Source organism: Alnus glutinosa, chromosome 14 (assembly GCF_958979055.1).
Source record: "Alnus glutinosa chromosome 14, dhAlnGlut1.1, whole genome shotgun sequence".
Taxonomy (NCBI): Eukaryota; Viridiplantae; Streptophyta; class Magnoliopsida; order Fagales; family Betulaceae; genus Alnus; species Alnus glutinosa.
Window position 1 is genome coordinate 5,921,690 of NC_084899.1, and position 17,711 is coordinate 5,939,400.

General features: G+C 37.1%; 1 protein-coding gene across 1 annotated transcript; it reads right to left on the bottom strand.

The window, feature by feature from the left end:
• LOC133857447 (GDP-fucose transporter 1) lies at positions 1 to 1,860 on the bottom strand. Its single transcript, XM_062292720.1, has one exon. The coding sequence runs from the start codon at positions 1,269 to 1,271 to the stop codon at positions 216 to 218; it is 1,056 nt and encodes a 351-aa protein (XP_062148704.1). The 5' UTR covers positions 1,272 to 1,860; the 3' UTR covers positions 1 to 215.
• Positions 1,861 to 17,711: the final 15,851 nt, after the last annotated feature.

Sequence of the window (17,711 nt, forward strand, 5' to 3'; positions counted from 1 at the left end):
GAAAAGAACCAAAGCACTATCATTTGGCAATGTTGAAACAAGCCTGGGAAAATGCTAACAGAATTCATATTCTAAGGAAAACAATAAACATGATCTGACACAGAGTTTCTTAAATCATTAAGACTAGACATAAAACTTCAAACGCCTACTTAGCCTCTTCTTCAGTGGGATTAAAAAAAAAAAAAAAAAAAATGAAACATACACCATAAAATTTCTCATACAGAAGCAAGTTTACCAGACACGCCATTTCCATGATTCTCATCTACAAAATCATCACCATCATTCTCGCTGTCAGTCTGCTTCGACGATGCTGTTGACTCACGCTGCAATGGAGCACTGCTAGCTCCAGTAACTGATTGCTGATAAAGAACTCCACCGGCAAGTGTAAAGAGAAGGCACAGCAGACCAAATGGAGTTGCATGCTTATCCCAAATCGTCACATTGATGGCAACTGTGAGAAACTTATTAACAACACCAGTCACTGTAAAAGCTGTAGCAGAGATCGCCTTCCTCGCTGCAAACCCAAAGAAACTGATGGCCAATCCGAAAACACACGACAATGATACTGCAAAGAATGCAGCGGGTTCAAACCAGTTCCCAGAGTTAGATCCCAACGCAGCAAACACATCAACATACTCTCCCGTAAGAAACCAAAAGACCGGAGCCATCATCAGCGAAAGCAAATTATTATACAACACAAAACCCCAAGTGTTCAGCCCAAGATTCGTCACCATATGTTTGATGTAAACCATCTCAGTAGTAATTGTCACCAAATACGCGAATGCCCACGAATATGCAGTCAAAGTAAAGCCCGAATCTGTGGCCACATACCCAACAGCTCCGCCCAATATAATCACCAATGCCACAAACGTGAGCTTTGACGGGCATGGCTGTTTCCTAAACGTTGTATCCGCTACAGCAACCAAAAGGGGTGTCAACGATCTAAACACTATAAAAGTATCCACATTTGCGTGGCGAAGAAGATTCGTGTTGGTAAAGATAGCCAGATAGAAAACCATAGCGGCTGGCAAAAATTTCTTGGCAGTCTCCAAAGTAAATGGATCATGGTGCAAAAATCCTAACTTCCCCAAAACCCAAACTCCTAGTGCAGAAGTTAGATACTGCAATGCAGTCAAAAGGCCAGGGTAGTTAAATTTGGTTATGGCAAACTTGTTTATCACAGCGAGCAAGCTTGAACAAAGCGCATACCCGACCACGAGACTGCTCGTGGCATAGTACTGCTTCGTAGCATCGAATCGAATCGAAGACATTATCAAATTCTACTCTAATTTCAACGAAGATAGGTGCTAAATCTAATAGATCTTCAACAATTTAAAAAGCTATAAAGCAAGATTGCACATCCAAAGAGTAAATGAATCAAAATCGAAAGGAAATGAAGTGGGAAACGAATTCATAGCAAAATCTGAGACGTGGGTATTTGAAATTAAGACGAATCTGGTATAGTGGGAGCGAATTAATAAGAGAAAATAGGACAAATTCCGCGGAATTTCACTACCCTTAAAGATTAAGATCAGTAATAATCGAATAAAAGCAGAGATTAAAGCAAGAAAATGAAACCCAAGAGAGAGATTGAGGTACACATCACCGACAGAAACAGGAACACAGATCTTGAGCAAAATGGAGGCCGATTGAGAATCGGAGACAACTTAGCTCGAGTCAGAGGTCAATAAAATCTTTGCCAGACATTACCGGTGCAGTGCGCATATGAGAGAGAGAGAGAGAGAGCTGAAGCGGATTTTGGCAGTCCAATCCAATGCAATGAAGACCTTGGAAGGAAATCAATGCCGTTGATTTTGTAGTACAAAGCAAGAATAGGAATGGCAGCCCATTTTCCACACAAAATGATGTTATTTCGCTAAAGCCCCAAAATTGGGACGTCGGTGGAATTATTGGAGGGGAAACGACTTCGTTTTCAGGGAATGGTGAAGTCATGCTGAATGGTCTTCCTTCCGGACATATCAAACCCGTGTTGGATGGGCATTGGAGGTGAATTAAAAAAAAAAAAAAAAAAGGGGGGGGGGGTTAAATATGTTTTTGTTCCCCAACTTTTAAAGATTTTATTTTTTATTTCGTGTGGTTTATTTCTTATCGTATGTGCACCTTTTTTATGTCTAACTTTCCGTCTAAAAATTAAGAGGGCAAAAAAATAAAATATTTAAATCATTGGTGTCAAACATATTTAACCATTTAACAAAAAAAATAAAAAAAAATAAACAAAAACTTCTTTTGTTTGAAAATGTTTTAGGAAATGTTGGGAAAAAAATGGAAAACCATAATGAAATATTTGGATTCCTCTGCTAACCTGTGCGAGATTTAAATTTTCGTTCAGACCAATAAAGATAGTAATTAATTTTGACAGAGAGATTCCCATCTCCGACAAGAAAAAGAAAAATTTATTTATACAAAAGAAAAAGATCCATTCCCATTTAAAATATTTGAATATTTCGAGAGGAAAATTGTACCGTTGGTCTCTGTAATATGCTATAATTATTTTTCATTCTCTATGTTTTAAAAAGTTCATGGGAGGTCCTCGTGGTATGCAATAATTACAAATCGATCCCTGTCGTCAAATTCTGTTAAAATTTTTAACAGATTCCGTCAAATGCCACGTCAGCGACACGTGTCGCCAATAAGATGGCGACACGTGTCCATCTTAATAAAAAAAAATATAAATTTATTAAAAAATAAATAAAAATACTTATTTTTTTTTTAAAAAAAAAAATTCAAAAAAAAAAAGCTGAAAGGGTGGCTGGGCCACCCCCGGCCACCCCCTGCGGCCACTGGGGGTGGCGCGCGGCCACCCCCTGCGGCCACTGGGGGTGGCGCGCGGCCACCCCCAGTGGCTGGGAGCGGCCAGGCCATCCTCAAAGGGGTGGCCCAGCCACCCTTTCAGCTTTTTTTTTTTTTTTTTTTTTTGAATTTAATTTTATTTTGAAAAAAAAATTAAGTGTTTTTATTTATTTTTTAATAAATTTATATTTTTTTTATTAGGGTTAAATACCTCAGAGGTATCTGAGTTTTACGTGTTTTTAAATTTAGCACCTCAGTTTCATTTTGTATCACAGGTAGTACCTGAATTTGGAAGAAAAAATCATTGTCAGATTTCTCGTCCAAATTTCAACTTCTCGCCACGTGTCAACCGCTGAGGTTGACACGTGGCACTAAAAAAAATTAAAAATTAAAAATTAAAAAATTAAAAAAATGATTAAAATTAAAAAAAAAAAAAAAAAAAAAAAAAAAAAAAAAGAGGGGTGGCTGAGCCACCCCCCTTGGCCACCCCCCTTGGCCACCATGGGGGTGGACTGGGGGTGGCCGAACCACCCCCGTGGCCCTAGGGGGTGGCTCGGCCACCCCCTAGGGCCAAAACCCTTCAAATTTATTTTTTTTTTTCAACTGTGGGGTGGTTTGGCCACCCCAGACCGGCCAAAAGCCACCCTTTTTTTTTTTTTCTTTTTAGTTTTTTTTTTAATCATTTTTTTAATTTTTAATTTTTAATTTTTTTTATGTGGTGCCACGTGTCAACCTCAGCGGTTGACACGTGGCGAGAAGTTGAAATTCCCGCGAGAAATTTTACAGGTACTACCTAGGGCTTTTTTCTTCCAAATTCAGGTACTATCTGTGATACGAAATGAAACTGAGGTACTAAATTTAAAAACACGTAAAACTCAGGTACCTCTGGGGTATTTAACCCTTTTTATTAAGATGGACACGTGTCGCCGTCCATCGTGTCGCCAATAGATGGCGACACGTGTCGCTGACGTAGTATTTGACGAAATCTGTTAAAAATTTTAACAGAATTCGACGCCAGGGATCGATTTGTAATTATTACATACCACGAAGACCTCCCATGAACTTTTTAAACCATAGGGAGTGAAAAATAATTATGGCATACCGCAGGGACCAACGGTGCAATTTTTCCTATTTCGAGATACACGTAATTTTTTAAAATTGTTATTCTTTCAAATTTCAATGTTGGCTTTATTTTTTAGAAAAATAAAAATTAATTAAAATTTACAAAATTATATATTAAATTTTTTAAGGAGAATTTCACTTACAATTTCTGATCTTTCATCATTTTTAAAAAAATGTAATTAAAATTTAAAAAGTGTCAATTTAAGATATTCATTTTTTCAATTTTTTTTCAAATTCAACTATTTATTAGAATTTTCTGTTAAATCCTATCAAAATTTTCAAAATTCCCCTCCCTTTTTTTAGAAAAAAAAAAAAAAATGTTAGGATTTAGGTGTTGTTCAGAATTTAACGAAATTTGCAAAAATACTCATGTCTGAATCTTTGAAAAATTATATATATTTTTTTTAAAAAAAAAAATGCATAAGTATTTTAGAAATTTTGATAGAATTTAACGAAAAATTCTAATGGAGGTTAAAATTAAAAAAAAAAAAATTTAAAGAAATACTCTAAATTGACACTTTTTAAAGTTTATGTACATTTTTTTTCGAAAATGATGAAAGATTAGGAATTATAAGTGAAATTTTCCTAATTTTTTTTTATTAACAACCATATCATTTCAAATTAGAACATCTATTTATTTTAACCGAACCAAAATGTTTAAGAAAAGCCATTTGGTAAACATTCTTATCAAAAAAATAAAAAGTCAGTGATAAAGTATATTTCTCCATTTCTTATTGTTTTAATTCGTCGTGGTAGAATTTTCCTTCTCCCTATGTTTTCTCTTTGAAACCTAGGGTTGAAGTATTTCTCATCTAACCCTTCCTGGGTTGAGAGTTGTTTCTTCGCAGTGTCTATTGTTCAAAGATTTTATTTTTCTCGAAGGAAGATGTGCTTGGCGGTATCATGGCGGAAGATACCCTTGTGAAAAGAGGCAAAGCTTGGTGGTATCCAATGAATCAGGACTAGATTCCCTTGTGACAAGAGGCAAATCTTGTTTGATTGGTAAAGTGCTAGCTGATAGAGTTGTGCTCAAGGATTTCATCAAGGTCCATAAGACTCATGCATGGAAACCTATGGGACACGTTGTTTTCCACGTGATCCGAGAGAATCTGTTTCTTATGGAATTCGAGTATGAGTGGGGCAAAGCCTAGGTTCTGGAAGGGAGGCTCTGTTTATTTGATGAAAATCTAGTCTCAATAGCTGACTTTGACGGATTTACTCCTCCATCTTAGATGGATTTTGAGAAGGCTGCCTTTTGGGTTAGGATGTATAACCTTCCATTGGCTTGTATGGGCATTGTGACAGGTATGCAGATTGGGATGAGTAGAAGAAGTTGACGTCAACGATGAAGATGTGGGCTGGGGGGAATATCTGAGGGTACGCATTGTCTTGGACCTTACTAAACCACTGGCTAGGGGGAGGAAGATACAACTCAAAAACAAGTCTATTTGGGTAGCTTGCAACTATGAAAAAATTCCTAAATTTTGCTTCAAGTGCAGAGTGGTATGCCATGGTAAACTCGGTTGCGAAATCACTAGAAGCCGAAGGTCCCTGGGTGCAAATGGGGATAACCAATTCGAGCCATGGTTGATGGTGAATTTTTTTTCAGGTGTAGGGGTGGAGGAAGTGAGGAACAGAAGGGAAGAGAGAAGGTGGATAGCGATCAGACGCCAGAGAATACCAGCCTTCATACGAGTACTGGTGTGATGGCAGATGACTGCAGTTCCCGATCTGAAGGTGGTTGAGGTATGGCTGGCCAAAACCGTAATCCTCCATTGATGACGGAGATGCATTCTAAAAAGGAAGGTCAGCATTTTTTTGGCAACTGTAGTAATGAGAGTTATGGAGGAGCTATGCAAAGTAAGGAAGATTGCGGCAATCAAGGCCTCTCTCCTGGGATCATGCATGCGTTACGTGACTCCTATAATGGGTGTGATAAAGAAGAGCAAAATCCTGGAGAAGGAAATAAAGAAGGAGATACGATGCGGGATATTTTCGAAAGGGGGCCAAGCAAATATGTAGGAAGGTGAGATTTTGCTTTGGGGAAACTAACATTGAGCAATTTGGGATCTGGACCTAGTATTCAACAGCTGGAGCATGCATTAAATTTTAATCCTTCTAAGCCACGTGGTGCAGCATCTTCTAGAAGTCTCGGAGAGCAATCCAATGTGGTTCTACACCACATATTGCCTTCTCAACAGATGTAGATTCTACGATGTCCATGTCTTCTGATGTACAACAGCTGGAATTGCCACGCTTGCTGTCTCACACCAATAATCTGCCACGAAACCCAATTGGTCATTCCTTGACTTGGAAAAAAAGAGCCAGAAATGGATAAGCCTCAGAGGAGTCGGGAACGAAGGAGGCCAATGTAGATGGAAAGAGAAAATGTGAAATTTTATCAATGGAGGGGGCAAGCCTCCGAGCAAAGAAGAAGATGAAAGAGTAGGAATCCAACATCCCTCTACAGAGGAATTAGGCGGCAGTTGTGCAGCAACCCCTCCCACAGCAATGAGTGCATTAAACTGGATCTACAAGGGGCTTGGGAACCCTCGGACAGTTAGAGACCTTTGCCACTTGGTGAAGGAGAAGAAGCCTAATTTGGTTTTCTTGATGGAAACCAAACTTATGCAGAATAAATCTTGTTCTCTGAAGTCTAAGCTTGGATATGATCATGTATTCACGATGGATTGCAAAGGAAGAAGCGGTGGTCTCATACTCATGTGGAAATCAGATATTCAGGTAGACATTCAAAATTCCAGTCGCAAGCATATTAATGCTGTAGTGAAACTGAGTCACAATGCTCGACCATGGAAGTTCATAGGATTTTACGATTTCTAGTTCGGATGCAACCAAACCCTTAGTTATGTATCGGGGATTTTAACGAGATACTCTCAAATGCTAAAAATGAAGTTTCACTTACCAGTCACGCAGCAAAATGAAGGACTTTCAACAAGCTCTGGATGATTGCAACTTGTATGATTTGGGTTTTTGTGGGCTGAAGTTCACTTGATGTAATGGTCGGGAAGGACATGCTGAAACCAAAGAGAGGTTGGATAAAGGCCTAGCAAATCCAGCATGGAGTGAAATTGTTGATGTCGCTAAGGTAAAGGTCTTAGCTAGGGGGTGTTCGGATCACAATCCATTTCTGGTCTCCTTCTCCTACACTTCGGATATCAGGTGAAGTAAACCAAGACTGTTCCAGTTTGAAGCAAAATGGACAAAGCATAAAGACCACTCGACCCTAGTTAAAAAAGTTTGGAAACAAAAATAACAGGTAGAGGGGCAATGGAACATTATTCACGTTAAGTTGAATGGACGCAAACAGTCATTGTAACAATGGGTTCGTAAACACAGCAATCAAGCGGAACAAATGAATCGAGAAAAGATAGAAGCTTTGCAGAAATTCCAAATGCAAGACACTCCCCCAAGAGTAGAAACTGAGGTGCAACTCCAGGGAGAATTGCAGACCCTACTGTAATAAAAGGATACGTGATAGAAGCAAAGAGTTAAAGAAAACTGGCTTAGGCAAGGAGATCAAAATACCAAATATTTCCATGCTTGTGCAAATAAGATAAGTAGGAGGAATCAGATTATGCAGATTAATGACCAAGAGGGATGGCAATTAATGCAGTACTCAGACAGAGATTGAATTAGCATTTATTCAGTATTTCCAAGACCTCTTTACTACAAGGGGGTAATCTGAATGTGGAAGCAAGTGCAAAGGCAATGGAAAGGAAAGTAACCAATGCCGTGAATAAGAAGCTCCTAGCTGATTTCACAATTGGAGAAATCAGTGCTGCTTTGGATCAGATGTAACCACTCAAAGCTTTGGGTCTAGATGGTTTCTCTGCCAGCTTCTACCAACAAAATTGAGGTATTGTTAGCCCTTAAGTTAGTAAAGCAGCCCTATTTTTTTCAATTCAGGTGTGCTAGATGAACGAATAAATGTCACTCATATTTCCTTGATTCCGAAATAGAATAGCCATAGTAGTGTCACAGATTTTAGGCCCATTAGCTTATGTAATGTTTTATATAAACTGATCTCTAAAGTCTTAGCCAATAGACTTAAGGTCGCATTACATGATATCATTTCCTTTAGTCAAAGTGCTTTTATTCTTGGGCGTTTAATTACAGATAATATTTTGGTTGCTTATGAGATCATGCATACCATGCAAATTAGGAAGTCTAGGATGTGGAGTAAAGTGGGGTTCATGGGAATCAAACTTGACATGAGCAAAGCCTATGACAGGGTGGAATGAGATTTTTTTGAAGAAGTCATGAGGCGTTTAGGTTTTGCTTCTCAATGGATTAGCCTAGTTATGGCTTGTATCCACTTGGTAATTTATACTGTGTTAGTAAATGGGAATTTTGTGGGCCACATAAAACCTTCAAGTGGTATCAGCCAAGGTTACCCTTTATCACCTTATATGTTTCTAATATGTGCAAAGACACTTAGTTCCTTGCTTTTGCAGGCAGAGAGCAAAGAGAGTATCACAAAGGTTCCTAACTTAAAATATGGGCCAAAATTGAGTCACTTATTTTTTGCAAATGATAACTTGCTTTTTTGCAAGGCAAACTCTATTGAGTGGCGACGACTGATGCACTTTCTGGGTATCTATGAAGTTGGGTTTAGACAAAAACTTAATCTTTAGAAAACATCCATCTTTAGTAGAAACACGGGCCATGCAAAGAGACAATAAATACTCCGCCTTTTAGGGTTGCAAGAGGCCAAACAGTATGATAATTATCTTGGGTTACCTTCTTTGATAGGGAAATCCAGGGTCCAATCTTTCCAAAGTATCAAAGAGAGAGTAGGCAACAGGTTGAACAATTGGAAAGTAAAATTCTTATCACAAGCGGGGGAAGAAATCCTGTTGAAAGCTGTATTCCAAGCTATCCCAACTTATTGCATGAGTATTTTTCAGCTCCCGATCTCATTATGCAAAGAGCTAAATGGATTGATACAGAAATTATGGCAAATAATGCAAAGATACATTGGATAAGCTAAGTGAGGATGGATTGTTCTAAAAATGAAGGAGGAATGGGCTTTATGGATGTTGTCATTTTCAATCAAGCGCTTCTTGCAAAACAATGTTGGAGACTATTTCAGAATCCCACATCTCTAATTGCGAGAATTTATAAAGCCAAGTATTATCCTCAATCCTCAATCATGGAAGCTTTTCTAGGGACACGACCTTCATTTGCGTGGAGAAGTATTTATTCTTCTCGCACACTTTCACAACATGGGATGGTTTGGAGAGTGGGTGACAGACATAGCATCAGATTTTGGGAGGATAGGTGGTTGCCCACACCTATTACATTCAAGGTACAATCACCCCAACATTATCTAGGTGGGAATGCTTTGGTAACAGACCTTATAGACCCTGTCACAAAGAGATGGAACACAGAGCTATTTTCAACAGTTTTTCAAGAGGCAGAAGCTCATGTAATAGCAAACATCCCATTGAGTCCACTCCAACCTCTAGATTGCATGATATGGATGGGGACAACAAATAATCTCTTTTCTATCTGCAATGCATACCACTTGGGGAAGAAGATAGAGGCACATAACAAATGAGGTAAATCAAGAGAAGATATAGACAAAGCAATTTGAAAAACAGTTTGGAGTCTAAACACATAACATGGTAAAACTTTTTATGTGGAAGGCATGCAATAATCTCCTACCTACTAAGGTAAATTTATTCCGACGAGGGGTTGTAAAATACAACTTATGCCCGATTTGTGTCGTTGAGGAAGAGACTGTCATCCATGCTTTGTGGAATTGTCTGGCATCGCAAGATGTTTGTGGCCCAATCATTTTCCAAAAGAGAAGCTCATGGGGGGGAGGGGGATTTTCTGCAAGTTTTCGCTAATTTAATTGAGATATGTAGCCTAGAAGACTTGGCATTGTTGGCAATAATGACTCAAAGAATTTGGTTTCGTAGGAACTCTGTGGTACACGATGGACCTTTCACCCATCCAAATTTGGTATACTGCGAGGTAGTAATGACTTGTGAAGAATTTAAAACCCGCAACACGCAGGATATACATACAGAACTAGAAATGGGACCACATGAGAATAATAGACCAACTTTATGGCAACCTCCACCCATAGGAGTGATCAAGATTAATTGCGATGCTGCAGTAAATAACAAGAAGGGTTGCATTGGAATTGGAATTATAGCTCGTGATAGTCAGGGATTATTTTTGGGGGTGTAGTGTCACCCATAAGCTAGTGGTGGATCCAAGAGGTGCAGAAGCAATTGCTGCCCTCACTGCAGTGCTATTTAGCAAGGAAGTAGGCTTTTTTGAAGTCATTTTTGAAGGCAATGTGCTGCAAATAGTTAAAGAGGTAAATTCAAATATTTTATCTATGCACAGCTTGGTCATTTCATAGAAGGGATCAAACACGAGCTGAGTAATTTTAGATCTTCTTCGGTGGTCCATGTAAGGAGGGAAGCAAACTTAGTGGCTCATACTCTTGCAAATGAGGCATCCAACAATTTCATTGACACTGTATGGTTGGAAGACATTTCTAGTAGTATTTTTTGCATTGTAAGTAGGGAGTTTGTTGTCCCTAGATCCTGATTCTCGAATCATTTGCTGATAAGAGGAATCAAAGCTTACCGGAAGGAACGCAGGCTTGTCAAAGACCTAAATCGAAAATTAAAAAATTTGTGGAAGACACCACTGGGACAGAGAGGCTTAAACCCACTACTCCTCTAATTTCTGGATTGACCCAGTGCAGCCATGGCTACAACCCCACCACAAAAGCTACGGTTTTTCTGGTAAAATGATCCACCAAACCTAGTTGCAGAAATAGGAGCTAAAGGGGAAGGCGCGAACGAAGAAAATAAAAATAATAAAATAAAATAAAATAACTTAATAGAGAAAACAATTTGTGAGCTAGATTTATAGTGAGAATCTGATGAGAGATAAATTAGAGGAACAATAGAGAGAGCTCGATGGTATTCTCCAAATTTTGGAGAAAAAGTTTGAAATAGCTAGCTTGATACAGATGCTCTTAAGCTTGCTATTCAACTTAGAGAAAGAGTAAGAATCAAGCATATACATATACATATATATATATATATATATATATATATATATATATATATATATATATATATATATATATAGAGAGAGAGAGAGAGAGAGAGAGAGAGAGAGAGAGAGAGAGAGAGAGAGAGTAAGGAAGCTCAAAAGAGAGACAATAATAACCGTAACTGTTGAAAGACAATAATAACTTTGTGTGATTTAACTATGATGAACAAAGAGGAAGGCAATTCTGCATAAGAGGAAAGATGTTTTTATTGGATATAGGAGTTAAAAGGTGCTTTTAAAAGAAAAAGAAAAATGTGAATGATTTGCCCGCCTAAGCATGCATTGGGCAGGTCCTCGATCAATCCTCACTACACGAGAAAAAACTTCTAATTTTTTTTACTTTTGCAATTCGTGGCAAAGAGGGAGAGGTAGATGACAAACCTCGAGAAAGCCTGTGACCCATATGGGCAAGCTATGCTTTTTGACCTTCTTTCCCTGCAATTTTTGACCATTTTACTGACACGTGTTCAGTGACCTATGTGTTTTTTGACCACTTTAATATTTCAACGAAGACAACTAATGAAAAATATCTTTTTGCTTTTTTTTTTTTTTTTAGATCATAGCATCTCGTTGAGATTGTTGATTTTACACTGCCCAATGAAGCAAACGTCTATTACGTGAAAGAAAGGAGAATATATTGAATTGAAGTAAAAATATTTTACTTGCCTTTACAAAGAGTACTCAGAGTAGTATATACAACTACATGAGCAAGTAAATCAAGAAAGAAGTAAAAGGAAATACAAAGGTAATAGATGTCATTGTCAAAACTAGTAAGCCTTGTTATACAAGGTGGAGACGTGTGGTATGAGTGTGCCACAAGGTTTGGTAACCTTTCCAACATAGTCTGCAATCATATCTGTGAGGGCTTGATTGGAGGAGATATGTAAGGCAATCTTTTGAGGAGGTGGCATTGTCTGAGGATGAGTCGTGAAGAGATTTATCAGCATGAATAGCAATAGGTCTTGCTATGTTAACAGCCCCCCTCAAGTAGATGGGAGGCACAACCAGCAGCTTGGATCGTATATAAGCAAAACGGGAGGATTATAAACCTTTGGTAAAAATATCATCAATTTGATCACCAATGGAAATAAACTTAATAGCAACATCATGGTTGACCACTTTTTCATGCACAAAATGATAATCCACTTCTATTTGCTTGGTGTAACATCCGGAAATACTAATAAATGTTTAAGTGTAATTAAACTATTAGAGTTAGTAAAATGTCGAGAAAACGCTTGGAAAACACTAGGGGTCGTGTCCGGGTGTAATGGAATGCTCAAATAGACATTCTGGTTCCCAAGTTTGCAAGCTGTCCGGACCCTCATGGGACGCGTTTGTTGACCGTCCGGACCCTCTTGCAAACGCTGAAGTCCAAGAACTCCCGTCCTCTGCCTGTTCGGACGCTCTTGCAAACACTCAACTCTAAGAGCTTCCATTTGCAACATTGCCCAGACGCCTTGAGGACGCGCACGATTTAAAATGTGCGTGTTCAGATGCCCACTTAGCCCATCCAGACGGTGCCTGAGAATATATGCGAGAATGAGTGTATTTGGCTCATGTCTTTGGTTTTCTTCACCCCAAACACGATTTTCTTAGGGTTTTTCATGGAAAACCCTTGATCCACTTAAATTCAAGCCCCTAACCTCAAATCTAACCCCAAAAATGTGATCTATGAAGTCCGACCTACGTTTCTATCGATTGGTTTGAGGTAATTTTGAAATCTCTACTTTCTCTAGATTTTGAGCAAATCCTTGAGTAATTAAGTTTGATATTCAAATATTCTTTAGGATTTGTGCATTGTGAAGTCCCCTAGTTGTTCTTCGAGCTTCGGGTAGTATTCGGGTGAAATTTGCAATTCATTGCACGACCTTGGTTGTAGATTTTTCCACTAAGCCGCGAAACTTACAAACAATTGAGTATTCTACTCACTAAGGGACCTTAGGAATTTTATATATATTTTTGTGTTGTGTGAAACTTGAATTAATACAATGTTGATGAAATGACTTTGAGATATGCATAAGAATGTATTGTGAATGTAATATATGTTGATGCGTTGATGTTGAGAAATGCATGGGATTTGCGTTGTGAATTAGAAATATGTTGATGGGATGTTGTTGAGATAAGCTTGAGAATGCATGTGAATGTGTAACATGTTGTTGGGTTGATGCTATGATATACATGAGATTCATGTTATATGTATGAAACATGTTGTTGAGATGATGTTGAGTAATGCATGAAATTGTGTTGTGGAAAGTTGAAATATGAGTACGATGTGATAATTGTGTATCATTTGGGTGAACATTATGTCGAGATGAGCTTTATGATGTTAATAGAGTATGATAATTTGGCATGTGTGATAATATGTATATGGTGTGAGTGGATACCCAGGCAGGGGTGGAGGCACGCCCAAAAAATTTGCAAGCTTTTATTTTTTATTTTTATTTTTAGGGTTAAGCATCTATGGCCCCTCCAAAAATGAAATTCAGCCCCCCCAAAAATGGAATTTAGGCCCCCCTAAAAAAAATATTAAAAACCCAACAACAAGCAGCAGATTTTTTTTATTTTTATTTTTATTTTTATTTTTAGTCATAAGCAGCAGATATAAAACTAGAAAGAAAAAGAAAAAGAAAAAAAACCTACATAGATGTAGCAGATAAAAAAAAAATGTAGTTGGCATATCTTCTCCAACACGCAAAACTAATGCCAATCAAAGAATCATACTGCACAAGAAAAAAAAATCTACTTTACAACAACTCTCACATTTCTCTCCCTCAATCTCACACTGTCATCCAACCCCAAGAAGAAAGAAAAAAAAAACACAATACTTGAAAATACCAAGATCCAAGAGGCGAGAGAACTTTTAAGTCTCTGAGAAGAACCGCTTTGGAAACACCATGAGGTCCATGATCTGGCTGTGCATCCATCGTCGGCCGTCTGTCTACCGATCCACACACCACCACCAGCAGTCAACACTCACACCGTGAGTTATCTACTCTTATTCTCTGTTTTGCTTTGAAATTTAAGGCTTTTCTAAAAAAAAAAAATCCGTAGGTGTAGTTTGTGTTTGATTCTGTGGTTTCTTTGAGATGGTGTGAGGTTGAAGAGAGAACTAGCATGAGGAAAGGACTGAGGTTTGAGGTTGAAAAGAGAAATTAGAATAGGAAAAAAAGGAAAGAAAAAATGAAAGGCTGAGCTTGAGGGGCGTTTGCCGCATCTCCCGTCTGATACTATGATAAATTCTAATCTGATTCGTGAAGAAGATAAGGATAAAGGACTTAAGACTGAACACCTTTTAAAAAGAAGGGAAAAAAAAATATGAAAGGCTGCGGGGCGTCAAGCGTAAGAGTGGTGGGAGTGGGACCATATGTCTCTTGACTCCTTGACAGTTGAGAATATGAGATTCTATCATTCTAGTGTATTTGTCTTTGGTTTGTTTTTAAGAAATGCCTCAAGTTCAAAATAACGTTGATTCATTAAAATGTACTCATTTTTCTTAGACCCTATTAATAGTGCTTAGTTTATTTGTCAAGTAGTTTATATTTTTTTGTGTTTGCTATTTTAGCTAGATTAATATTTTTAATAGTTACTTTGATTATTGGATTTTTTTTTTTTCTAATTTGATGGGTTTGATTTGGTTAATTATTCGTTGCTTTTACGCTTGTTAATGCTAATAAGAACTATTACAAGTAAACAATTCTAACAAATATCTTATATTTCTAGATACTTTTTGGTTAATTTATTAATCTATAAATTATTCTTGTAGCTTAAAAAAAATGAGCAGACAAAAAACAATTGATTCATTCTTTAAGAAAAAATATGCAAGTCATTCAGAGGTTGATAATGATATACCTTTAAATAGATCGTTAGCAACAGATTTTAATGCTTCAGTGACTGATGAGCAGCCTTCTAAATGTCCAAGAATCCTTCCTGAAGAAATTGATGCCACCTCTTTGGAACGTGATCCAAGAATATGTCTGCAAATATGGAAATTTCCTGTTAACTTTCAAAATGAAACGCGACGTGCTTATCTTAGAGCTGGCCCATGTCAATTTATTCTTAAAGCTACAGAATATTTAACTTTAGGATCGGATAATCATCGTCGTCGATTTCAAGGTTCTTGGTTTCAGGCATACTCAAGTTGGTTGGAGTATTCATAATCAAAAGATGCCATCTTCTGTCATCCATGTTACATTTTTGCTAAGAAATCGACAGGCCGTGTGGGATCAGATGCATTTACTGTGAAAAGTTTTAAGAATTGAAAAAAATGTGAATGATGGAATGAATTGTCCTTTAATGGGGCATGTGAGGACAAATCCAAATTCACCAAACAAAATTGCTGTGAAATGTTGTGAAGATCTGAAGAATTATTCACGGCATATTGACAAGTTAATTGAAAAACAGTCATCACAAGAAATTTAGAATAATCGATTGTGGCTCAAAACATCAATAGATAGTGTTCGATGGCTAGTATTCCAAGCATGTGCATTTAGAGGTCATGATGAAAACTCTGACTCAAAAAATCAAGGTGACTACATTGAATTGATAAAGTTTTTAGCAACTTATAATGATAAAGTTGCTAGTGTTGTCTTGATTAATGCTCCACGAAATGCCAAATGTACATCACCCCAAATTCAAAAAGAAATTTTGCATATTTTTGCAACTAAAGTGCAAGATGTAATTCGTGAAGAAATTGTGAATGTCAAATTTTGCATTCTTGTTGATGAAAGCTCGGGATGAGTAAAAAAGGGAGCAAATAACAATTATTTTGATATTTGTTGATAAAGATGGTTTTATTCGGGAGAGATTCTTTCATACTGTACATGTCAAAGATACTATTGCATTAACTTTAAAAAAGAATATATGTGATGTCCTTTCTTGTAACGACCTCAAAATTCAGAATATTCGAGGTCAGGAATATGATGGAGGTAGTAATATGCGTGGTGAATGGAATGGGCTACAAGCTTTATTTCTTAGAGAATGTCCATATGCATATTATGTGCATTGCTTTGCTCATAAGCTATAATTAGCTTTGGTTGCAGCATCTAGAGAAGCAAAATATGTTCATCAGTTCATTGCCAATTTGAATTTTATTATCAACATTGTTGTTGGTTCTTCAAAACGCAATGATGAATTGCAATCTGCTCAAGTTGCTGAGATTGAAGGTATGTTTGCTTCTAATGAAATTGAGACTGGAAGGTGGGCAAACCAAATTGATACTTTGCAACAACCTGGAGATTCTTGATGGTCTTCTCATTTTAATTATGTTTATAGCTTGATAAAAATGTTTCATGCAACTTGCTCAATTCTCGATACTATCTCAAAGGAGGAAACCAACTATTCTCAACGCGGTGATGCTATAGCGGCTTATATGGTATTAACATTATTTGAATTTGTTCTGATCTTACATTTGATGAAGCAGATTATGGGATTTACTAATTCTCTTTGCCAAGTTTTGCAACAAAATTCTCAAGACATTTTAAATGTCATGACTATAGTTTCAACTACAAAATCACCTATTCAGAATTTGAGAAATGAAGAGTGAGAGCCTTTCCTTAATACTATTAAATCATTTTGTGAAGAAAATAAAATTGATGTTCCTGATATGAATGCTCGTCTCGAGGTAGATCATGTCGCCAAGATGACAAATCTTCCTTTACAATGGAGCATCATTTTAGAATTGATATATTTACTGCTGTAATAAACTTCCGATTACAGGAACTAAATAATAGATTTGATGAGCATGTTGTGGAACTTCTTATTCTTAGTGCCGCTTTAAGCCTTGAAGATGCATACAAATCATTTAAGATCGATGATATATGCAACATTGTTGAGAAGTTTTATCCTCAAGACTTTACTAAGCAAGAAAAAATCATTTTTGAGATTTCAATTGGATCATTATAAGCTTGATGTGCCAAAACATTCAAATTTTCAAAATATGTCCACTTTATCTGAGTTATGCAGAGGATTAGCAATTGCAGGAAAATTGAAGATCTATAATTTGATTGACAGGTTGATTCGTCTAGTGTTGATTCTCCATGTTTCTATTGCCACTATTGAATGAGCATTTTCTACCATTAAACTTGTAAAAACTAGATTACGTAGTAGAATGGAAGATGAGTTTCTAGCAGTTCATTTGGTAGTTTATATTGAAAAAGAAATTGTTAAGAATTTCACGACAGAGATGATAATGGATGAATTTTATTCTATGAAAGACCGTCGTTGAGGACAATTCAAAGGAGATATGAAGTTATTTTTTTTCTTTTCTTTTCTTTCTTTTTTTTTTTTTTTTTTTTTTTTTTTTTTTTTTTTGTACATGTCGATAGAAAACTAAAACGCTTTTGTATTTAGAAAAAAAGTGGACATGTAACTTTTGTATGCAATTATAACTTATGATTTAGTATGAATTTAAGTTTAAAACTTGTTTTATTTTATTTAGGTTTGGCTCCTCCACCTCCAGATTCCTGGCTCTGCCCCTGTACCTATATATAATGAGAACTCGGTAGTTGGAAAATGACAAGTCTAGTGTCGTAGCATCTTGCACAGTGATAGAACATAGGGTTGTAGCTTTTAGTCGGGTAGTGTGCTCTGCAGGTTGTAGCCTTACAGGTGGGACAAGGTAAGTCTAGAGTTGTAGCTCCTAGCACTTGTGAGTCGTTGGTAGGCCATAGAGT